Source organism: Scyliorhinus canicula, chromosome 15 (genome assembly GCF_902713615.1).
Source record: "Scyliorhinus canicula chromosome 15, sScyCan1.1, whole genome shotgun sequence".
Classification (NCBI taxonomy): Eukaryota; Metazoa; Chordata; class Chondrichthyes; order Carcharhiniformes; family Scyliorhinidae; genus Scyliorhinus; species Scyliorhinus canicula.
Window position 1 is genome coordinate 2,252,978 of NC_052160.1, and position 25,083 is coordinate 2,278,060.

The 25,083-nt window shown below is 44.3% G+C and overlaps 1 protein-coding gene across 1 annotated transcript in view; it reads left to right on the forward strand.

Annotated features, from left to right (window-relative positions):
* Positions 1 to 25,083, forward strand: part of smg1 (SMG1 nonsense mediated mRNA decay associated PI3K related kinase) — a 232,495-nt gene that overhangs the window by 167,205 nt on the left and 40,207 nt on the right. The window contains 13 exon segments of the mRNA XM_038820856.1: positions 4,137 to 4,275; positions 4,371 to 4,480; positions 4,607 to 4,825; positions 6,532 to 6,725; positions 8,472 to 8,644; positions 10,657 to 10,936; positions 14,894 to 15,166; positions 15,781 to 16,015; positions 16,108 to 16,334; positions 20,592 to 20,748; positions 21,050 to 21,239; positions 22,376 to 22,845; positions 23,927 to 24,067. Of these exon segments, the coding sequence (XP_038676784.1) occupies positions 4,137 to 4,275; positions 4,371 to 4,480; positions 4,607 to 4,825; positions 6,532 to 6,725; positions 8,472 to 8,644; positions 10,657 to 10,936; positions 14,894 to 15,166; positions 15,781 to 16,015; positions 16,108 to 16,334; positions 20,592 to 20,748; positions 21,050 to 21,239; positions 22,376 to 22,845; positions 23,927 to 24,067 (2,808 nt within the window).

Here is a 25,083-nt window from a genome sequence, read left to right on the forward strand (position 1 = left end):
CCTCACACACCTAATAAATCCCTCACCAAATCCAAACCTCCTCAATACCTCCCACAGGCCGCTCCACTCCACCCTGTCAAAAGCTTTCCCCGCATCCATCGATGCCACTATCTCTGCCTCTCCGTCCACCGCCGACATCATTATGACGTTGAGAAGCCGCCGCAAATTGACATTCCACTGCCTCCCCTTCACAAAACCCGTTTGATCCTCGTGAATAACCTGCGGCTTCACCTCCTCCACCCTCCTGGCCAGTATCTTGGCCAGCAGCTTCGCGTCCACATTGAGGAACGAGATCGGCCTGTAAGACCCACACTGGAGGGGATCCTTATCCCGCTTCAAAATCAATGAAATTAATGCCCTGGACATTGTCGGGGGCAAGCCCCCCCCCCCCCCCCCCCCCCCCCCCCCCCCCGGCCTCATTCAGGGTCCTCACTAACAGCGGGCCCAACAGGTCTGAAAACTTCTTGTAAAATTCCACTGGGAACCCATCAGGCCCCGGTGCCTTCCCTGACTGCATACTCCCCATCGCATTGATCAGTTCCCCCTACTCTCGGGAACTCCAGCTTGTCCAAAAAGCGGTCCATCCCACCCTCCTCCCCAGGGTGCACCGACCGGTATAACTCCTTATAGAAGGTCCTGAACACTCCGTTAATGCCCCTTGCACTCCGCACCAGACTCCCTCCTCCATCCCTAACTCCCCCTATCTCCCTCGCCGCCTCGCGCTTCCGGAGCTGGTGGGCCAGCATCCAACTTGCCTTCTCCCAGTACTCATATACCGCCCCTTGCGCCCTCCTCCACTGCGCCTCCGCTTTCCGGGTGGTCAATATATCAAACTCCACTTGGAGACTACGACGCTTCCTCAAAAGCCCTTCTTCTGGGGCCTCCGCGTACCTCCTGTCTACCCTTACCAATTCTTCCACCAACCTCTCCCCCTCCTTTTTCTCCCCCCTCTCCCTGTGTGCCCTAATAGAAATCAGCTCCCCCCTAACCACCGCCTTCAACGCCTCCCAGACCACCCCCACCTGCACCTCCCCATTGTCATTAGTTTCCAAATATTCCTCTATACACCTCCGGACCCGCCCAAATACCTCCTCGTCCGACAGCAGCACCACCTCTAACCTCCACAGCGGGCGTTGATCCTTCCCCTCCCCCTCCCCCAGCCCCAGGTCCACCCAATGCCAAGTGTGGTCTGATATGGCTATCGCCGAATACTCCGCCCCTACCACCCTCGGAATCAACGCCCTGCTGAAGACAAAAATGTCAATCCGGGAGTAAGCCTTATGTACATGGGAGGAGAACGAGAACTCCCTACCCCCCGGCCTCATAAACCTCCAACGGTCCACCCCTCCCATCTGGCCCATGAACCCCCTCAGCACTGTGGCCGCCGCCGGCCTCTTACCCGTCCTGGACCTAGAACGATCCAGTGCTGAGTCCAGCACTGTATAGAAATCTCCCATTATCAAGCCCCCCATCTCCAGGTCTGGAATCCGGCCCGCCGTAAATACGCCGCATGAAACCTGCATTGTCCCAATTTGGGGCATACACATTAACCAGCACAACCCGTTCCCCTTGGGGTCTACCGCTCACCATTACGTATCTGCCAGCTATCCGCCACCACGCTCGACACCACAAACGACAAACTCTTTCCCACCAAAGTTGCCACCCCCCAGGTTCCTCGCATCTAACCCCGAATGGAACACTTGCCCAACCCACCCCCTTCCCAGCCTTACCTGATCCGCCACTCTAAGGTGCGTTTCCTGGAGCATAGCCACATCCACCCCTTGCTCCTTCAAATGTGCGACCACCCGGGCCTGCTTGACCGGCCCATTCAGCCCCCTTACATTCCATGTGACCTGCCGAATCGGGGGGGCTATTTCCCTCCCCCCTCTGCGCCGGTCAGCCATAACTCTCCCTCGGCCCACCACGTGCCCGCAGTACCCACACGGCCCATTCCCCACGGTGGCAGATGCCACCCCCCCCCCCCAAGCACCATCTGTTCCCCTTTGGCCCTTCCAGCAGCAACCCGGTACACCCCCCCCCCCCCCCCCCCCCCCCCCTCCAGCTGTGTTACCCCTCTCATCGTACTTCCGTACGTCAGCCGACTCCTGCTGACCCCGGCTGCTCCCGCCACCCCAGCGACCCCCCCCCCCCCCCGGTGCAACCCAACCACCATTTCCCCCCCCCCCCCGACCAGTACAGACCCCTCCCATTCCGACTCCAGTCCAGGAAAAAGCCCACGCTTCCAACTTAAACTCCGCCCCTCGACCCAAAACGCGGGAAAGAAAAAGGCGCGCGTCCCAACGGGCTTACAAAACATCCCCCCAGCTTTCCACCAGAGAGAAAGGAACAAAAATAAATAACAGAAAAGCCCCCAAAAAAGACAAAACCAACAGAGAAGTACAAGGGAGAACAGAGCCTCCGGACAATGTACATCAGTCTCCAACACCCCCCCCACCCCCCCCCCCCCCTCTCAGATCTCAGTTCGAGTCCAGCTTCTCTGCCTGGAAGAAGGCCCAGGCCTCTTCCGGGGAGTCAAAATAGTACTGCCGATCTTTATAAGTGACCCAGAGGCGTGCCGGCTGTACCAGGCCAAACCTCACCCCTCTCTTGTGCAGCACTGCCTTCGACCGGTTAAAACCAGCCCTTTTCTTCGCCACCTCCAAGTTCCAGTCCTGATAAATCCGGATCTCTACGTTCTCCCACCTGCTGCTCCTCTCCTTTTTAGCCCGTCTCAGCACGCATTCTCGGTCAACGAATCGGTGAAAACGGACCAGCACCGCCCTTGGCGGCTTGTTCAGCCTGGGCTTTCTCACCAACACTCGATGGGCCCCCTCCAGCTCCAAGGGCCCTTGGAAGGACCCTGCTCCCATTAGAGAGTTCAGCATCAAGACTACATAGGCCCCCAGGTCCGATCCCTCCAGCCCCTCCGGGAGGCCCAGGATCTGCAAGTTCTTCCTGCGGGAGCGGTTCTCCATTTCCTCCATCCTCGCTAGCCATTTCTTGTGGAGCGCCTCGTGCGACTCCACCTTCACTGCCAGGCCTAGGATTCCATCCTCGTTCTCCGAGGCCTTTTGCCGTAACTCACGGATCTCTGCACCCTGAGCCGTCTAAGTCGCCATGAGCTTATCCAGTGAGGCCTTAAGCAGTTCCAGCAGCTCAGCTTTCAGCTCTCTGAAGCAGCTCATAGAACATAGAACAGTACAGCACAGAACAGGCCCTTCGGCCCTCGATGTTGTGCCGAGCAATGATCACCCTACTCAAGCCAACGTATCCACCCTATACCAGTAACCCAACAACCCCCCCCCCCCCATTAACCTTATTTTTATTTTATTAGGACACTACGGGCAATTTATCACGGCCAATCCACCTAACCCGCACATCTTTGGACTGTGGGAGGAAACCGGAGCACACAGGGGGAGGACGTGCAGACTCCACACAGACAGTGACCCAGCCGGGAATCGAACCTGGGACCCTGGAGCTGTGAAGCATTTATGCTAACCACCATGCTACCATGCTGCCCCCAGCTCCTGCTGCTCCTGCACCCACTGCTGCCACGCTGCCGGTTCCCCGCCCGCCGCCATGTTGTTCTTCCTGCCTCGCACTTTTTTTTGCTCCAAAGCCGATTTTTTGACCGCCCCGCTCCTGGTCCAGTCCATCCACCGGCAGATAAGCGCAGTGGAAGTGTTCCCACACCGGGGAAAGTCTAACTAGCGCCACTACGGGCCCTCAAAAGAGCCCAAAAGTCCCGAAAATAGCGCGAGCCTCCGAACGTGCGGCTTAGCTCCACATCAACGCAACCGGAAGTCTCGAGGAACATAAATTAATATAGCACCTTTCACATCCTGTGGCTGGAACGTGTTTTGGGATGGCAACGAATTATTAATTGTGACAGCCAATCTGCACACAGCAAAGTCCCGGCTATTAGATTTATTGTGTTTTGGCGGTGATGACTGAGGAATAAATACTTGGATATCTTCCTGCTGTTTGAATAATGTCATGGGCTCGCTAACCACTCGCTTAAATAGGCAGGTGGCCCTTGGTTTAATGTTCTCTAAAGTTATCCTAAGAAAGTGGATTACTTGAATTTTTTTCTCATTCCGTTGAGGTCTTGATAAGGAATGTTATTTTGTTCACAGTCATATGCAAGATCAACTGCAGTTATGTCCATGGTGGGCTACATCATTGGACTTGGTGACCGCCACTTGGATAATGTACTTATAGACATGACAACTGGAGAAGTGGTACACATTGACTACAACGTTTGTTTTGAAAAAGGTACTTCTGTTCATTCTGAATTTTGTTTCTCTCGCGTCATATTATCCTGCCTTTTGCACAATGGTGTGATGTCGGTTTGCTTTAACTATCTTTAGGTAAGAGCCTAAGAGTTCCTGAGAAGGTTCCATTCAGAATGACTCAAAATATTGAAACGGCACTTGGTGTAACTGGAGTTGAAGGATTGTTCAGACTTTCTTGTGAACAGGTGAGTTACCTGAAAGTCAGTATGCTGCATACATGTTGAGAAATGGATCACATCATAAAGTAAGATACTTGCAGACACTGTCCTTCAATTTCCTCCATCCAACTGCTCTTTGTTGTTCCCCATTAGGTCATCCAAATAATGCGACGTGGTCGTGAGACCCTCTTGACTTTGCTGGAAGCTTTTGTGTATGATCCATTGGTGGACTGGACTGCAGGTGGTGAAATTGGATTTGCTGGTGCTGTGTATGGTGGAGGAGGCCAGCAAGCGGAGAGCAAACAGAGCAAGAGGGAGATGGAACGAGATATTACCCGCAGTCTCTTCTCGTCAAGGGTCGCTGAAATTAAGGTATCCAGCAGTGAGAATACCATATAATCCTCAAATATAACAAATCTTTACTTTGAGTTCAAAGCTAGGAAAGCCAACTTAATATGGGCATTTGAATTTGTAACTTTAATTAAAATGCTTTATTTAAACTTATTTTGAGAAAGTGGTTGAGATATACAGTTCAAACCAAGTCTTTGTTCTCGGGATACCTCCATTCTCCTGGAGGATAAAAAGAAAAAAGGCAGGGACCTCCTGCGGCATTGCCCTGTTCATGATGCGCATTGATTTCTGAGGCTTTGGCGATGTAGATGCAGAGGAGTGAGAAGGGGCTACACTGATAAATGTATACATGTACATAGCCCATTCCCAACTTCCAGGCATGTTTGAGATTCTGCTCATTTGGTACATGCATGCCCTTAGAAAGATGGGGATATGTAGACTAATACCTGGAATGGGCATGTGGTCTTGGAGGAAAGGTTGGGCAGGTTAGGTTTTTATTCGCTGGAGTTTAGAAGAGAGGCGACTTGATCGAAACATGAGGGGTCTTGACAGGGTGGATTTGAAATGGATGTTTCCTCTAGTGGGAGAATCTAGAACTGGGGATTGCTGTTTAAAAATGAGGTGTCACCTTTTTAAGACAGGTGAGATGATATTTTTCTGAGGATCGTGGATCTCTGAAACTCTTCCTCACATGGTGTTGAATATCTTCAAGGCAGAGGTCATGACATTCTTGATGAGCAAGGGGGTGAAAGATTGTTGGGAGTAGGTGGGCATGTGGGGGTGGTGATGTAGTCAGCTCAGCCAGATTCGAGGAGCTGAGTGGCCCACTCATGTTTGTATGTATAGGGCCAGTTATCCTGACCTTTGCACTTGGGTAATTCCTATTCCTCTCAGGAATGCCCAGTGTAATCCAAGAGGCTTGTGGCTCAGATTTATTCATCAGGAGCAAGACTGAGGCAGGATATAAAATAAACACCATGTAGTCAGGGCAGAAGCAGAAAACTTTGGCCGTTCCAGACCTTCCTGATTCTGGAGTAGTTGGAGGCCAGGAAAATTAAACTTCATAACAAACACAATTATCATAAACTGAGGACGGCATGTGGCACAGTGGTTAGCACTGCACTGAGGACCCGGATTCGCTCCCGGCTCTGGGTCACTGTCCGTGTGGAGTTTGCACATTCTCTCCGTGACTGCGTGGGTCTCACCCCCACAACCCAAAGATATGCATGGTAGGTGGATTGGCCATGATAAATTGGGGGCAAAAGAAGAATTGGGTCCTCTTAAATTTATTTATTTTTAATTATTGTAAACTGGGATTGAGTTATTTAAATATAAGATACTGTGACAATTATTTGCTGCTGTAAAGAAATGAAAGAAACTGAAAGCAAATCAGCACCCAGCCTTTTCCTGGGGTGTCAATACTCCGCTAATCCCAGCACGTCTCCATATCCGAAAGCATAATAGTTCATTAAGGAAAATTGTCTATTGCTTGGGCAGTTAAAGGTTTAGGAAGGGGCTGCGGATTTGCTTTATTTGTTCTCCGTCTAAACTTTGAGCAGATACTAAACTTCTTTGAAACTGAAGATTTTAGTACAAAGGCATTGGTTTTAAATAAGCTAGAGCTAAATTCAAAAGGGGATAACTATTTGTTCCGACCTCTTAACGCTGTGAACTCTTGTCTTGTTTCTGTAACAGTTTGAATTTTTACTTCTTTCCCTCGTGCAAAGGTGACCTGGTTTAAGAACAGGGATGACATGCTGGCAGTTATTCCTAAACTTGATACAAGTCTGGAGGATTATCTGAATCTCCAGGAGCAGTTGACAAAGGTGGAGAAGCTGCAGGGTAAATTGTTGGAGGAAATAGAATTTCTGGAAGGAGCTGCTGACATATCTGACCACCCAGCTCACACATTGGAACAAAGGTATGCCTTTTTCAGCATGAAAATGTGAAAATTATTTTATTTTAAATTTAATCATCTTGCCAATTCTGTCAGTGAGGGAATTTTATTTTTTTGAGTCTAGTTTTACAGCCGCAAAAAGGATATAAAAGCTGAGCTTAATTTCCATATATAGGTGGAATTTACATGTTTTTCAGTAATATTGCTGAGTTACTTATAGCAGCTAATGTTAAACTTCAAAACTAGCTTTTCACTGATTAGAAAATTTGTTGAAAGTTCTCTTTGCTGGAAATTGTTTTGATGTCATGAAGAACTGAGTAGACTATGATGCACTTGATTTCAAGTCATTCTGAATTTTGCATACAGATGGAGTAAGTCCCTTCATATTCCAATGAATAATTTTGACATCCTCCTGATCAGGCAACAACTGTGGAGCGAGAAAGAGTTAATGTTTCAGCTAAATGACCTTTCATCAGAACTGAAAGTTCGGGGCAGCACGGTGGCAAAGTGGTTAGCATTGCTGCCTACGGCGCTGAGGACCCGGATTCGAATCCCGGCCCTGGGTCACTGTCTGTGTGGGTTTCACCCCCACAACCCAAAAGATGTGCGGGCTAGGTGGATTGGCCATGCTAAATTGCCCCTAATTGGATAAAATAATTGGGTACTCTAAATTTATAATAAAAAAGAAGAAAAAAAAGAACTGAAAGTTCAAGATGTAACCCGGTTTTAAGCAAATACAGGGGGGAGAGAAGATCAAAAATAAATTCATGATTAATCCTCCAGTACGGGTCCTTCAACTCAACACTTTTTTTTTAAATTAAGTATGTTTTTCTTTGTCTCATACTTATTTTCCCCCCTTCTGACAGTGCTGCCTTATGATTGGGTGCCATTCCATGGGTCCACTTCAGATGCTGTGCTCCTAGTGATTTGTTAGCTATTCTACCATAAAGGCTGTCTGGCTGAGCTCCACTTGGCCCTGTCCGTTTTAAAGGCACATTGTGCATCAGGGGATCTTGTTCCCCTATCAGGATTCTGTAGCGTATTAGTTACGTTAAAGGACTGATAATCCTGAGACATGAGCAGAAAATGCTGGGCAGTCTCAGCAGGTTTGACGGCATCTGCGGGGCAAGAACGGAGCTAACATTTCCAGTCTGGAATCCAGAGGCCTGGATTAATGATCAGGAGACGAGAGTACAAATCCCAACACAGCAGCTGGGATGTTACTTAATAAATTTGGAGTAAAGAAAACATGCCTCCGTAATGGTGACTATAAAACTGCTGCATTATTGTGAGAAAAAACGCCTGGTTCACTAACGTCCTTTAGGGGAGGAAATCTGATGCCTTGCCCCGTTTAACCTGTATACATTCTCAGACCCACAGCAATGTGGTTAACTCTTAACACCCTCCGAAATAACCTGGCAAACCACAGGTTACAGTCAATGCGATGGGACACCTCGAGGGCTATTGGGGGTGGGTAATAAATACTGGCCTTTACATTGACGAGTGGATCCCATGAACAAATTTGTAAAAACAAACTCTCTTTATTTCTATTCCTTGTGCATTGGGAAGGATGCAAAGAATAAAATGAGGAAACATAATTTCAAGGAAAAATAATTAATTTTTTGTAACGGCCCAGCGTATTCCTGTTAGTAGTTAGGGCCACATTCAGTTGGATGTATTCTTGTCTTACGAGCAGAAATACTGAAATAACATACAGAGTTGAATGGTTTCTAATGCTATCCATACTGCAGCTGTTTGTCTTGCATTTAGATTTTCAGAACATACTCAGCTCCAGACTCAGCAGCTGGCTGTACAGGATGCTATTCAAGTGAAGTTGAATGACTTTGAACAGTGGATTGCACAATATCAGACTGCCTTCTCAAGTCTAGAGGCTACGCAGCTTGCAAGTCTGCTTCAGGATATCAGTACCCCACTGGACCTAGGTAATGGCCGTTTACCGACAAACCTCAACAATGGCTTTGCAGAAATGACACTTTTCAAATGTAGACCCTCTTGTCAGGGAGTGTGGACCAGGGTTTTGTGTTATGGAATATGATGCCCAAGATTAAGTCTGTTTGCTGCGTTAATGCACCTTCTATTTCCATTAAGAGTAGGGGCTGGTTTAGCACAGTGGGCTAAACAGCTGGCTTGTAAAGCAGAACTAGGCCAGCAGCGCGGGTTCAATTTCTGTACCAGCCTCCCCGAACAGGTGCCAGAATGTGGCGACGAGGGGCTTTTCACAGTAACTTCATTTGAAGCCTATTTGTGACAATAAGCAATTTTCATTTCTTCATTCCTTTAAGAGATGGGCACAGTAAGAAGTCTTACAGCACTAAGTCCAACAGGTTTGTTTTGAATCACTAGCTTTCGGAGCGCAGCTCCTTCCTCAGGTGAGTGAAGAGGTGGGTTCCACAACCACATATATAGACAAAGTCAATGATGCAAGATGATACTTTGACTTTGTCTATATATGTGATTGTGGAACCCATCTCTTCACTCACCTGAGGAAGGAGCTGCGCTCTGAAAGCTAGTGATTCGAAACAAACCTGTTGAACTTTAACCTGGGAAGGCTTCTTAGTGTGTCCACTCCAGTCCAACGCCGGCATCTCCACATCATTAAGAGATGGGCTTATTGGGAATTGTCATCAACCAGTTTGTGGCAAGTTTGGCATGGATGACAGAATTGCTATTTCTATGTGTCTGCCAACAGTAATATGGGATATTCCCCCCACCCAATCGTCGACATGTTGCATGGGAGGGTGAATTGTGACGAGGATGCAGGGATCCTACAGCAAGATCCGGACAGGTTGGGCGAGTGGGCAAACCAATGGCAGATGCAGTATAATTTGGATAAGTGTGAGGTTATTCATTTTGATAACAAAAACAGGAAGGCAGATTACTACCTGAATGGTTGTAAATTGGGAGAGGGGAGTGTGCAGCGGGACCTGGGTGTCCGTGTGCACCATTCGCTGAAGGTAAGCATGCAGGTGCAGCAGGCAGTAAAGAAGGCTAATGGTATGTTGGCCTTCATTGCAAGAGGTTTCAAGTATAGAAGCAGGGATGTGTTGCTGCAATTGTACAGGGGCTTGGTGAGGCCACACGGTGTATTGAGTGCAGTTTTGGTCTCTTTCTCTGAGGAAGGATGTTCTTGCTCTCGCGGGAGTGCAGCGAAGGTTTACCAGACTTGCCAGGGATGGCGGGACTGTTGTATGAAGAGAGATTGATTAGGTTGGGATTGTTCTTGCCGGAGTTCAGAAGAATGAAGGGGGATCTCATAGAGACCTATAAAATTCTAACAAGGACTAGATAGGGTGGAAGGAGGGAAGATGTTCCCGATGGTGGGTATGTCCAGAACCAGGGGTCACAGTCTGAGGATTCTGGGTAAACCATTTCGGACAGAGATAAGGAGACATTTCTTCATCCAAAGAGTGGTGAGCCTGTGGAATTCATTACCACGGGAAGTAGTTGATGCTAAAACTTTGAATATATTCAAGAGGCGGCTGGATATAGCACTTGGGGAGAATGGGATCAAAGGCTATGGGGAGAAAGCAGCATTAGGCTATTGAGTTGGATGATCAGCCATGATCGTGATGAATGGCAGAGCAGGCTCGAAGGGCCAATAGGCCTCCTCCTGCTCCCATCTTCTATGTATCTATGTATGTGGGTAAATTGAGGACACTTCATAAGCACTTCAGCATCCGTTTACCACATGCTGTCTGGGAAATTGAATTACGAACAGACCTTTGAGCTCAATATTTCTTATGTTCAGTATTACATGTTGTGAACTGAAATTAAAGCTGGACTGGTGCTGATTGGAAATTTATTTTCCTAACTGTTTAAAATGTAAAAATCTGAACAACGTCCTTTTGCAAATGTCTTCCTTGGCATCTAATTACTAAATACTAAAATTAATGTGTTTCTTCTTTGAACATTTTCTTCCCTTGTTCTAATACAGGGGCTCCAAGCTACGTGCCGGCTACAACATTCCTGCAGAATGCAGGCCAGGCACACCTGATCAGTCAGTGTGAACAGTTAGAAGGAGAGGTTGGCGCACTGCTTCAGCAACGCCGCACCATTCTGCGTGGCTGCCTGGAGCAGCTGCACAGTTATGCTGCTGTGGCTCTGCAGTACCCAAAGGCTGTTTTCCAGAAACATAGGATGGAACAGTGGAAAACGTGGATGGAAGAACTGATTTGCGACATGACAGTGGAACACTGTCAAGAACTGTACAGAAAGTGAGTACAGCGTGAATTGTGGTCACACGGTAAATGGAAATTGAATTGAGCTCGCTGGTAAATTGAACTATTGGGGAAGTCAGCATGGATAGGGTAGAATTAGGATTAGGTGACCTCGGTGGACTTGTGGAATCTTAATATTGGCCTCTGAGTTAATGGAAAAATCAGCAATGTACCCACTCCTTTAGACTACCAGTGCTAGGGTGAAGACAGAAGACATATGATTGTAAAATCCTATGCTTAGAAAGACTGGAACTCAAGTTTGTAGCCGCAGGAGAAATGGCCACTTGAAAGTGCTGGAGGGCTATCAGTACCTGGCAAACTAACCCTGCATGTCTGCCCAAAGGCAGGAGGGAGGTCATGAAACTTGTAAACATTTGATGTTCTTCAGTTTCCTCTCATAACATTTTTTTTTTTTGTCCAGATCTTTCTTACAAAGGAATAGGAGCAGTCTGCTCAGTCCCTCCAACCTGTCCCACTGTTCAATGTGATCATGGCTGATCTCTACCTGACCTCCATCCACCTCCTATGCCCTCGACTAGTAAAACATCTATTGGTCTCTGATTTTAAATTATTAATTGAGTTGATATTTGAGGGAGATAATTCCTTGCTTCTACCACCCATTTCTGTGAAGCAGTGTTTCTTCACCACCCTCCCTGAACGGCCTGATTCTAACTTTGTTCCCTGCTCCGAGACTTTCCCACCAATTTTCCCTCTCTCTCTCTCGCTCTCTTTCTCCCCCCCTCTCTCTCTCTCAACCCCCCCCCCCCCCCCCCCCCCCCCCCCCTCTATAGTTAACCCTTAAAAGCCTGATAACATTCTGGTGAATCTGCACTGCATTCTTCGATGGTCACTATATCCTTTCTAAAGTAGGTTGCTCAGAACCATATACACTACTTTAGCTTTATATATCTGAGAAAAGCATCCTTTGTTTTCTAACTACCTGTACATAAAGGCTAACATTCCACTAGCTTTTTAAACACAAATGTTGTGCCTGACCCCTGTGATTTATATGTAGACTCCTGAATTTCTTAGAACCTTTGCTGTTCCTAGATATTCATCAGCTAAATAATATTTGGATCTATTCTCCTTTGCTCCAAAATGGATGACCTCACACACAGCTGCCTTGAAGTACATCTGCCGCTCTGCTGCCCGTTCACTTAATCTATCAATCTCTCTTTATAATTTTATGTTTCTGTCTACAACTCTTACTAGGCCACAATCTTTGGGTCATCACCAAACTTGGATATATGGCTCACCTATAAGATAGTAAATAGGAACCTACGAGGGAGCAAGCGGTCCTAGATCTGGTCCTGTGTAATAAGACAGGATTGATTAATGATCTGAGTTAGGGATCCTCTCGGAAGGAGCGATCACAATATGGTGGAATTTAAAATACAGATGGAGGGTGAGAAGGTGAAATCAAACACTAGTGTTTTGTGCTTAAACAAAGGAGATTACAATGGGATGAGAGAAGAGGTAGACTGGGAGCAAAGGCTTTATGGTGGAACAGTTGAGGAACAGTGGAGAACCTTCCAAGCGATTTTTCACAGTGCTCAGCAAAGGTTTATACCAACAAAAAGGAAGGACGGTAGAAAGAGGGAAAATCAACCGTGGCTATCTAAGGAAATAAGGGAGAGTATCAAATTGAAGGAAAAAGCATACAAAGTGGCAAAGATTGGTGGGAGACTAGAGGACTGGGAAATCTTTAGGGGGCAACAGAAAGCTACTAAAAAAGCTATAAAGAAGAGTAGATTATGAGAGTAAACTTGCTCAGAATATAAAAACAGATAGTAAAAGTTTCTACAAATATATAAAACAAAAAAGAGTGGCTACGGTAAATATTAGTCCTTTAGAGAGGATGAGAAGGGAGATTTAATAATGGGAGATGAGGAAATGGCTGAGGAACTGAACAGGTTTTTTGGGTCGGTCTTCACAGTTGAAGACCCAAATAATATGCCAATGACTGAACAAAATGAGGCTATGACAGGTGAGGACCTTGAGATGATTGTTATCACTAAGGAGGTAGTGATGGGCAAGCTAATGGGGCTAAAGGTAGACAAGTCTCTTGGCCCTGATGGAATGCATCCCAGAGTGCTAAAAGAGATGGCTAGCGAAATTGCAAATGCACTAGTGATAATTTACCAAAATTCACTAGACTCTGGGATGGTCCCGGCGGATTGTAAATTAGAAAATGTGATACCATTGTTTTAAAAAGGAGGTAGGCGGAAAGCGGATAATTATAGGCCAGTGAGCTTAATTTTGGTAGTAGGGAAGATGCTTGAATCTATCATCAAGGAACAAATAGTGAGGCATCTGGATGGAAATTGTCCCATTGGGCAGACGCAGCATGGGTTCATAAAGGGCAGGTCATGCATAACTAATTTAGTGGAATTTTTTGAGGACATTACCAGAGCGGTAGATAATGGGGAGCCAATGGATGTGGTATATCTGGATTTCCAGAAAGCCTTTGACAAGATGCCACACAAAAGGTTGCTGCATAAGATAAAGATGCATGGCATTAAGGGTAAAGTAGTAGCATGGATAGAGGATTGGTTAATTAATAGAAAGCAAAGAGTGGGGATTAATGGGTGTTTCTCTGGTTGGCAATCAATAGCTAGTGGTGTCCCTCAGGAATCAGTGTTGGGCCCACAATTGTTCACAATTTACATAGATGATTTGGAGTTGGGGACCAAGGGCAATGTGTCCCAAGTTTGCAGGCGACGCTAAGATGAGTGGTAAAGCGAAAAGTGCAGAGGATACTGGAAGTCTGCAGAGAGATTTGAATAGGTTAAGTGAATGGGCTAGGGTCTGGCAGATGGAATACAATGTTGACAAACGTGAGGTTATCCATTTTGGTAGGAATAACAGCAAAAATGGATTATTCAAATGATAAAATATTAAAGCATGCTGCTGTGCAGAGAGACCTGGGTGTGCTAGTGCATGAGTCGCACAAAGTTGGTTTACAGGTGCAACAGGTGATTAAGAAGGCAAATGGAATTTTGTCCTTCGTTGCTGGAGGGATGGAGTTTAAGACTAGGGAGGTTATGCTGCAATTGTATAAGGTGTTAGTGAGGCCACACCTATAGTATTGTGTTCAGTTTTGGTCTCCTTACCTGAGAAAGGACGTACTGGCGCTGGAGGGTGTGCAGAGGAGATTCACTAGGTTAATCGCAGAGCTGAAGGGGTTGGATTACGAGGAGAGGTTGAGTAGACAGGGACTGTACTCATTGGAATTTAGAAGGATGAGGGGGGATCTTATAGAAACATATAAAATTATGAAGGGACTAGATAGGATAGATGCGGGCAGGTTGTTTCCACTGGCGGGTGAAAGCAGAACTAGGGGACATAGCCTCAAAATAAGGGGAAGTCGATTTAGGACTGAGTTTAGGAGGAACTTCTTCACCCAAAGGGTTGTGAATCTATGGAATTCCTTGCCCAGTGAAGCAGTTGAGGCTCCTTCATTACATGTTTTTAAGGTAAAGATAGATAGTTTTTTGAAGAATAAAGGGATTAAGGGTTATGGTTTTCGGGCCGGAAAGTGCAGCTGAGTCCACAAAAGATCAGCCATGATCTAATTGAATGGCGGAGCAGGCTCGAGGGGCCAGATGGCCTACTCCTGCTCCTAGTTCTTATGTTCTTGTGTAAACCTCTTTTACTATTCCATGTGCATACGAATAGGTTTGTTGCCATTTAAAAGATAAACTTTGTGGTCCAGAATTCCAGGTAAAAATGTTCTCTAGCATATTGGTGCAAGAAGCATAATTATACTTGTTGGCACCTGATGGGAAAGATTGACTCCATTACAAATCTCTTCTAGATGAAATAAAATTTGACTTGAGAAGTGAATCTCGTGCACGGTCATTGTGGGCAATGAAGCAGTAAACCAGTATAAGTTATAACGTTAACTGTAGAAATATGTTTAATATATGCAATATTAACATGCTTATTTTCTAGGTATGAAATACAATATGCTCCTCAGCAGCCCCAGTCGGTTTGTCAGTTCATTACTGCCACGGAGATGACACTTCAGCATTCTGCAGCAGATGTTAACAGTCGCTTAATCAGACAGGTTGAGCGCCTGAAGCAAGAATCTGTAACTCTCCCTGTTTGCGAAGAGCAGTTGAAGGAAATTGAACGCTGCATAAAAGTTTTCCTCCATGAAAATGGCGATGAGGGCTCCTTAAGCCTTGCAAGTGTCATCATCTCAGCCCTTTGTACATTAACAAGGTATAGTCTGCCTGTCGTACCTTAGATATTAGCTGCAGCAAGTGACGACCCTGCAGAAATAATAGTTTATGGGCAGCACGGTGACGCAGTAGTTAGCACTGCAGTCTCACGGCGCCGAGGTCCCAGGTTCGATCCCGGCCCTGGGTCACTGTCCGTGTGGAGTTTGCACATTCTCCCCGTGTTTGTGTGGGTTTTGCCCCCACAACGCAAAGATGTGCAGGGTAGGTGGATTGAACACGCTAAATTGCCCCTTAATTGGAAAAAAATTAATTGGGTAATCTAAATTTATTAAAAAAAGAAATAATAGCTTATCTTGACAATTGGTCCGACATAAATTTTTGATTAAAAATTTCCATGTTATTGTAATGGTCTTTGTCCAAATTTGTCGAATTCTTATTTTATTAAACACTACTTTCTAAGGAGCAAAATGGTTTCAGCCAAAAATAGTGAACAGGTTGGTTTGAAAGCCTGATGTTTTGAAAACAAAATTGTGGCTCTTTTCGCTGTAGCTTATACGCGGTACGTAGGAATTTAGATTGAAACGAGAGGTTTGATTTTGTTGTAAATAATTTGATGGCTAGCATATACATCTATAACTTTCTATTGTGTTGTAGGCGGAACCTTATGATGGAAGGAGCTGCTTCAAGTGCTGGGGAACAGCTGGTTGATCTGACTTCCAGAGATGGAGCTTGGTTTTTGGAGGAGCTTTGTAGTATGAGTGGTAATGTTACTTGTCTTGTGCAACTTCTCGAGCAATGCCAACTGGTTCCACAGGATCTTGACATCCCAAACCCAGTGGAAGCGTCAGAAGCTGTTTATTTGGCTAATGGAGTGTACACTTCTTTGCAGGTTAGTGTCACAAAGTGAAATTTTTCATTTATTCTGATAACTTGATGAAAATAGCTCACTGTTTTGTTAACATTGGATATGATTTTCAACAGGAACTAAATACCAACTTCAGACAGATTATCTTTCCAGAAGCCCTGAGATGTATGATGAAAGGAGAAAATACTTTGCAGAACATGCTTAATGAACTGGATAACATTATTGATCAGACAACTGATGGGGTTTCTTTGCAAATGCTCATAGATTCTTTGCAGGCGTATCTGAGAAATGCTGCTATGGGAATGGAGGAGGAAACCAATGCCCATTATATTGGTGTCACCAGGTAAGTGAATCATTGCTGAATGTATTCCACGTACATATGTTTTATTTCTAACAGAAAAAAATCATGAACTATATTTAACAGTGCAACAGATCGTTATTGTGGTAGCACATCCAGTTTCACTTTTCCAGTTGAAATTTGCCACGCTGCTTTTAATGTGCCAGGTATTTAACTGGAAATACGACTCATGGTCTGTGCCTTTAGCTGTTGTAGATGTAGCACTAATACATTTTGAGTGATTTACTCATTTGGCAGCAGGAGTACTCAATTAATTTGACTGTAATTGATGATCCTGGCATTTGAATTTTCCAAAGAAATTACATTGCGTGTTTGAAATTGTACTATAAAGTATATGTTCATGGAGGTGTTCTTCCTCGATTCCCTCCCACTTTGCTCTTCCTTCTCTGAATTTCACCAGCCCATGTTTGAACTGTCCTTCCTCTGGCATCCTCCTCTGCATGACAGATGATGTTCCATTCACCACCTCCATAGCTTTGTTTCAGACCACAAAAACATTCCATATGACACAACAATTTACGTGTGTTTACTCCAATCTTGTTTCCTGTGTTCACTATCAACCATGTTTCATTTGTTAGCGCACTCGCCTCCGGATCACAATGTTCCTGATTCAAATCCCCACTTCAGGGCTTGAATACGAAAAGAGAAGCAAGCCTGACAATCCAGTGCAGTACCGAGGGAGCACTGCACTGTCGGAGGTGTCATCTGTCAATGAGATATTAAACTGAGGCCCCTTTTGCGTGCTTGTGTGGATGTGAATGATCCTATAACACTGTTTCGAAGAAGAGCAGTTGTCCCTGGTGTCCTGGCTAATATTTATCGTCCCATCAACATCACAAAAATCATTATCTGTTCATTAGCATATATTAGCCACTGTTTCCTCCATTGAAATAGTGAGTACACTTCGAAAGGAACTTAGTTGGCTGTTCAGTGCTTTAAGGCAACCCAATGACCGTGATAAATGCCAAGTCTTTTTATTTCTTGTAGCATACTCTCCTACATTGGAAAAAACAAACCCAGTTTAGATGGCTGTTTTCTGAATATATTTGTTCTGTTTGCCTGACTGAGGACTCATAACTTGTTTTAAGTACGTCTTAAGGGCACAATGTAAATACAAGCTGTACTTGTAACCCTCTTCCAATCCCCATTCAAACTTGCTATAATTTCGCCTCCAGCACTGTTCCAGTCAAGCTCAACAGAAACTTCAGGAGCAGTACCTTGCATTACTAGTATCTGAACTAAATGTTAGCTCCAAGTTTAAACTTTGGCTATCTATTGTAATTCTCTTTGCAGCAGCAGAAGTAGTGATGTGGGAAGGGTATGTTGGTTTGAGCGGCATGTCAAAGTTTGATTTAAGTTAGATTTAGAGAGCTTGTTACCAGAATGCGATTGGTCGGTTCTGCATCCATCCTGTTTGTTGGTTTTTCTCTTTGGCACTGCTGATTCTGCTAGTTTTAACTTCAACCCTGAAAATGCAGGTGTCTGTGGTTATTTTATTTTCTCTTGGGTTTGGTATTCTGTTGTTTTATTTTTTAATATGTTAATTTATCACTAACACCTTAAGCTGCCAGCGCGATCAGTTGGCCGGCACTGCGGCAGACAGAGCGTGTCCAACTGACCCCGAGGCCGTCCTGGTCAGCCACAGCAGGAGCATTGGTGTTATGTAGATTCCAGTTCCTCCACAGCCTGGCTAGTTCATTTCATAGTTAATGGGGCTCCTAATCCTATTTTTCATTCAAATAACTGAAAATGAGTGGTCAGCATCGGTCGTTGCTGTCAGGTGAACTGAGCATTCTGAATTCTCCCTCTGTGTACCCGAACAGGGGCCGGAGTGTGGCGACCGGGGGCTTTTCACAGTAACTTCATTGCAGTGTTAATGTATGGCTACTTGTGATACTAATAAAGATTATTATTAATTCTGAAGCCTGAGCAGAGGCTTTCCAGGGGAGCATGCCCACCAAAAAACACCTTCATTTGTAGAAAACAGTAAATGACGATAAACAATTCAAGATGGAATCCGCCCATACATTTTGATGCTTCTCAAAGTCTTTTTGTTAGCAACTGCAAAAGGTTGTGTCAATGAAGCAATAGCCTTATGTATTTCTAAATGAGAATTTTAATAATATGACTGACAAGTTTTGGGGAACAGTCAATCCTAACATGATTATGTTTTGACTTTCTCCATAATTACAGTTTCAGTTTGCATCTCAAAATGTAATTGAGGCTGTCTATTTGCAAACGGATAACGTGTTATACATATTTTAATTTTGTGTACCCAATTTATTTTTTCCAATTAAGGGGTAATTTAGTGTGACCAATCTACCTTCCCTGCGCATCTTTGGGTTGTGGGGGTGAAACTCACGCGGGCACGGGGGAGAATGTGCAAACTCCACACAGACAGTGACCCAGACCCGGGATTGATCCCGGATCCTCGACGCCATGAGGCAGCAATGCTACCCACTGCGCCACCGGGCTGCCCACGGATGACGGCTGCACTTAAAGCATGTTTCACTTGCTGACGGGCACTGCCCCTGCCCATGTGCGGGAAGTGCTCCCCCTGGTGTTGTGGCACAAATAAACACAGCCTTAATTTACCCGGTTCTGCTTCCAATGTCCAACTTGAGCTTTTACATAAGTAAAGAACCTCCTACTTTTCAGCAGGTTATAGGTCATTCACCAGTTAACTTGCTTTCCCTGCTTTATCTATTTTCCCTCACCTGATGAAAGAGCTACGCTCCGAAAGCTAGTGATTTGCAACAAACCTGTTGGACTTTAACCTGGTGTTATTAGACGACTTACTGTGCTCACCCCAGTCCAACGCCGGCATCTCCACATCTTATCTATTTTTGTTTCCTTCTCTCTGCCACCGTTTTCTGATTTAATAAAATGTTTGCTGACCAGAGTTTTAGCCCTGAAGAACCTGCCCTGACTGAACAGTGTCCTGTATTTTCTGTCCAATGCTCTCTGATTTGCTGTGTGTTTCTAGTATTTTCTATTTCTCTTAAAAGAAAATTATTAAGTAATGGGTATAATGCTTTTTATTTTTAAAAAGCAGTTCCATCTCTAGATAGATTTTAAAAAATACTACGGATCTGGAAAGTGCTGGAAATACTCTGCATGTCTGCCAACATTTGAAGAGCGAGAGAAACAATTAATGTTTCGAGTTGAATATGACTCTTCAAAAAGAGTTCCGTTGCTTTTCCCCAAATTAAAAAAAAAAATGAATTTAACATTAATGATTAGGCTACTGGCACTCCACTTTATTATATTAAAGCGTAAATCAGCAATAACTTCAGGCAACTGGACATAGGCAGTTGGATGAGAAATTTGGAAGTTGCTGACTACTCCAAAAGCTTTGTTTAGAACAGTATGGTGCTGAGAGACTTGGCATTGTAACACATAATGGGCATGAACTTGCTGCACTTGGGAATTGCATTAGCTCTAAACTGGCCATTGAAAACTAGAACCATTCAAGTGTAAGTTAACTTTCAATGGCGTGATGAGTGATGTTCTGTGTAAATTGCACACTGCATGGCTATCTACTAATCTGGAAATAATCTGGTCTGCACATAACTTTGTGAAAGTTCAATGAGTGTGGTCAGAAGAGATAGTAACCTGTGCAGTACAAAATATTTAGAGGAAATATCATTGATAAGTCTTAATTATTGCCAAACAATCCTTCTGGAACTGAAAATTAACCTTGCCAGCAAGTGTGGTGTCGCACGTCTTCAGATTTTAATTATTGCTGAAGATTTTTCAAAAATTAAAATTGTAATTTTTGGTTTGCACTCCCCTCCCTTCCTCCCTCCCCCTCTCAATCCCATTATCTTTCCTCTATTTTTTGCGTAAACTATTCTAACTTGCACTTCCTGGTTTGACTCCTTCTGAGTAAGGGTTTTCATTCTGATTGGGTAAGGCGATGTGCAGTTTCTTGCCCTCTCAAACCGGTCCCACGTTCCTCTAGAGAGCACCACACTTTCAGATGTCTAATAATCTCAATTTCTCACGTAAAATCCCACAGAAAATCACAGGTAAAATGAATGACATGTTTCTGAAGATTGATGTGTCTTCCAGCAAAGGGAAGATGGTTCCTATAATTGGTTATGTAAATATTGAGCGCAAAATGGATGGAGATTAGCTGCCTTGACGATACAGTTTGAATTGGAAGTTCATACTTTTGTCTACAGACACGCAAGTTTATTTCTGCAGATTTTTCATAGATACTTTGTTTAATTCTTACAGAATGTTGCGTGCCCAGTACACTGAATTAATCCAGCCAAGAAGTGTGGACGGTTCTGTGGAAGAGACACCAAAAATGTCAGCTGGCCAGATGTTACTTGTAGCATTTGATGGAATGTTTGCCCAAGTAGAAATTGCATTTGGTTCGTTAATTGAAAAGGTAATATGTTTTCATATTCATTCCAATCTTTATAGCTTAAAATTCTTGGTGTGGGGGTGCCTATGTGTACATGATACAGTTTATTGGAACTGTGACTGTAACCTATATTAATTATCCTGTACATTCAATTATCTTTTTATTCGAGCTATAAGTGAGTTGAGCTAATTTTATAGGAATGTACTGTTATATCATGGTAAGATTATAAACCATCCAAGGTTATTTAAATCACCTTTTTTCTGCATGTGCGCACGCGATGCTTAGTGTGAAGAATGTTTAGTTATGGTTGTTGTTGGTCTTGTAGTTGAACAAGATGGAGGTACCCCTGGCGTGGCGGAAAATTGATATTATCAGAGAGGCCCGCAGCACCCAGGTCAATTTCTTCGATGATGACAATCACCGACTTGTGCTGGAAGAGATCTTCTTCCTGAAACGGCTGCAAACCATAAAGGAATTTTTCAGACTTTGTGACACTTTTGCTCATACATTATCCGGTAATAGTTGGAAGTTTGTTTTAATAGATATTAAAGGTTTATAAAGATTGCTGGTTCTACCTTGATCTCTGTAAAAGAATAGCTTGTTGCATATAAAATACAAAAGTGGTGCCCCTCCTTAGGCACATGATTACCACAGTCCAGTCATTGAACTGCTTCCTCTGTTCTTAGAAGCAGGAGGGAAGGTTTACGTTCTGGTGAACGTGGATTTTGGCAAAATTATGCACTTCATTCCCCTGTAATGATAATTGGAAAGGTTTTTTTTGCAGTAATGAAATTAATCATTGAACAATTTGAACTGACCATTTGCATTGAATAATGTAAATTAGTAAGTGGAAAGTTTAGTGGTGTAATAAAAAGAATTGCCATGTTTTGAATTGAGCCACTTTTACTCCGATGAAATGATTTGTGCAAAGCTGGAATGGTTATTTTGATTGTACTGTCCCATCTAAATTGTCTTTTTTTTTTAAAGAGTACCCAATTCTTTTTTTTTTTAATTAAGGTGCAATTTAGCGTGGCCAATCCACCTACCCTGCACATCTTTGGTTTGTGGGGTGAGACCCACGCAGACATGGGAAGAATGCGCAAACTCCACACGGACAGAGACCCAGAGCCGGGATCGAACTGCGCCACCGTGCTGCCCCCCATCCATCTGAAATTTCTGTTATACTTCAGCTGTATACTGTCATTATACTGAAGGCATGATTATTGCTTCATCCTCCCTCCAAAGATACAACCTGAATGATTGGTCTCCGAACCTTGTGTTTGTGAGATTGGTCGTGAGGCCATTACAGCTAAACATTTTTGCCCACTAATTTCTTAAAGTTTTTGAGTTTCAAAAAGTGGGACAAATTTTGTTTTGCAGTTGCCATGAAGTCTTTTGTTTGACAAACTAATTTTAGTCACTTTATTTCATTCACGATTTGGATTTGATTTATTGTCACGCGTACTGAGGCACAGTGAAAAGTATTGTTCTGCGTACAGTCCAGACAGATCGTTCCATACATGAAAAAAACATGGGACATATCGTAATGTATTTGTAACTACTCTTGTATCTCAAAAGGGCCAAATGGCCTACTAATGCTCCTAAAACCTATGTCATCTTTTTAATGTGCACAATTTGTTTTATTCTCCAGGGGCTATTCCATTAGATGATCCCAGTTCATTGAACGGTCCTGTGTCAATGGTTAATGTAAAATCCATGTACAGAAATTCCTGCTTCAGTGAAGATCAAATGGCCAAACCAATAAAGGCTTTTACAGCAGACTTTGTGAGACAGCTTCTGATCGGCCTCCCAACCCAAGCCCTTGGGTTGACTCTTTGCAGTTACATCAGTGCTCTTGGTGTGGACATTATCGCTCAGGTGGAAGCCAAAGACTTTGGTGCTGAAAGTAAAGTTTCTGTGGATGACCTTTGTAAGAAAGCAGTGGAACACAATATTCAGGTTGGCAGGTTTTCACAGTTGGTTATGAACAGAGCCACTGTCCTGGCCAGCTCATATGACACGGCTTGGAAAAAGCATGATCTTGTTCGTAGATTGGAGACAAACATTGCATCTTGTAAGACCAGTTTTCAGAGAGTGCAGATACAGATTGCGATGTTTCAGGTGAGCTCTTGCACTATCCTTATTCTAAATGTGTTTAAAGGGGAAGTATAGAATAGGGGAGCACCTTTCGTTCAAGGTATATCACTAAAAGATCAGGCTGTAACCTCCAGGGTTCCCAGTATGGGATTCAGGGACACCCCAAAGATGCACTGGGGAATCCCTCTGAGGTTCCCAGGTAAGCATTTGCACAGCCATTGCCCAGAAGTACTAACTTTCTGTGAACCATCTGGAAAAGCGATTTAAATCGCTAATTTCAGATTGTTCGGCTAGTGTTACACTTTCGGCTAGTGTTACGCTGATGGTTATTCAGGAAAAAGTTAGAAGAAATAAAACTTCTAACTTCTGAGTAACTGTTTTAAAGGCCCAGGCGTTCCCCGCACAGGACTCTTTCTCCCACTGACCTGACTCCCCAACCAGGCTGGATCAGCACCACTGCCCCCTGTCTCCCCCCCCCCCCCCCCCCCCCCCCGGGACCCAGAAGGAACCCCCACGTCCCAAATCCTACCCACTTACCTCAGACATTAACTTTCTCCTTAACCTGTCCATTTCAATGCAAACTTTGGACTTGCTTTATGCCAGTTAGTGCATTAACAAGCAGGGCGTGTCCTTTACTCCTACTCTGCTGGACTTCGACGCTGGGCCTCAGTGAAGGCTGTGTTACCTGGATCTTGCCCAGCCTCAGTGAAGGCTGTGTTACCTGGATCTTGCCCAGCCTCAGTCAGGAAAGTCGAGCAAGACGGGCATGAAAGAGATTTGGCCTGGGTAAGTGGGCACAGTGGCAATCCGACACTGCCCCTCTGAGGAAGTTATGGCCCATTGGTTTTGGTACAGACTTGGCGATGCTCAAATACGTCCCCCTTTCCATTGAACTACTCCACCAACATCAAATATGGAGAGAATTCATCACCTATTCAGAATTATCTGACCCTATGAAACTTGAGCGCTTGTAATATATATGCTGTCAGATAGCTGTGGCATATTCCTGAAGCTAATTTGAAGTTAGGTCATCAATATTTGGCAGTTCATTGTGCTTGCTGTTGTTATTTTGTTTGTGACTAAAGTGTTCCATCCACCCCAACAGTGGCAGCATGAAGATATTCTTATAAATAGAACTCAGCCCATTTCTACGGTTACACCTCCTCCTCGCTCAGGCATTCTATCCAACATGAAAAAGAAATTACATGCGCTTAGCCAGCTGGAGGTTTCTGTTGCTACAGTACAGGTAAAAGAATTATGGTTCAAATTCCTTTTTTCGTCATTTCACTGTGCAAGCAAGATAGAATTCCCTTGAATAACTGGTACCGCGGGTCAAAGCTCGACAACTGAATAACATAACCACTATTAGATATCATCTTGAGGTTATGCAATGGCTGGGCTAAGATGTTGGCATGTGCACAGGTCAGTAATGAGTCTTCAATGTTGCTGGCCAGTATAGACCTTTTCCAACGCTTAGACTGATATAGTTGCAAATCTATTTACAACTTGGCAAACATAACTCATGCATACACTGTTCGAAATCTGGCCTGTAATATAAATGGAGCAAATTCAACACAACCAAAACCATAGATTGTTGAGCTGCCTTAATCGGGATGCAGGAGATGGCATTGCTGTAATATAGGGGTTCTGAGACTGCACTGAAAGCACGATAGAATTCCGAGAGTGACTGGTGCCAAAGTTCAACATGCTGAATAACGTAATCCACTATTTATAAGCCCACGCTTGCAAAACACAAAACAAAACATCTGCTGTTAGATGTGGCCCTACAATTGGACAGCACTTAATGAACAATCCTGAATTTGCTAATAGCTACACTAACAACCAATTTAAGATAATTGATCGAGCTTGAAACATGGATCATTGCGCTTGCTAGAAGCAGAATACATAATCCGCAAATAAAAAGAATATGTTCAAGCCTTGCACTTTTTTTTTTAAGTACTCGGGAGATTGTGGAGCTTTCTCCATGGCAATGCTTTGACCAATCCGAGTTGACTTGCCAATCAATCAACACCCTTTACTCCTGTAACATAAATTGTGATTGATGACTTCCGGTGTGCACCATGGAGTAAGTGGTCACACAAAAGGCAGCTCCTGCCCAAGGTTACAGAAAAGAGCTCTTTTTTAAGCAATATGGGGTGGAATTTTGATGAAAAAGCATATGTGAATGTTGGAGGAGTACTTTCCCCCAGGAATGGTATGTTTCTTGGTTACCAAACCCACAGAAACAGTGAAAGATTTGGC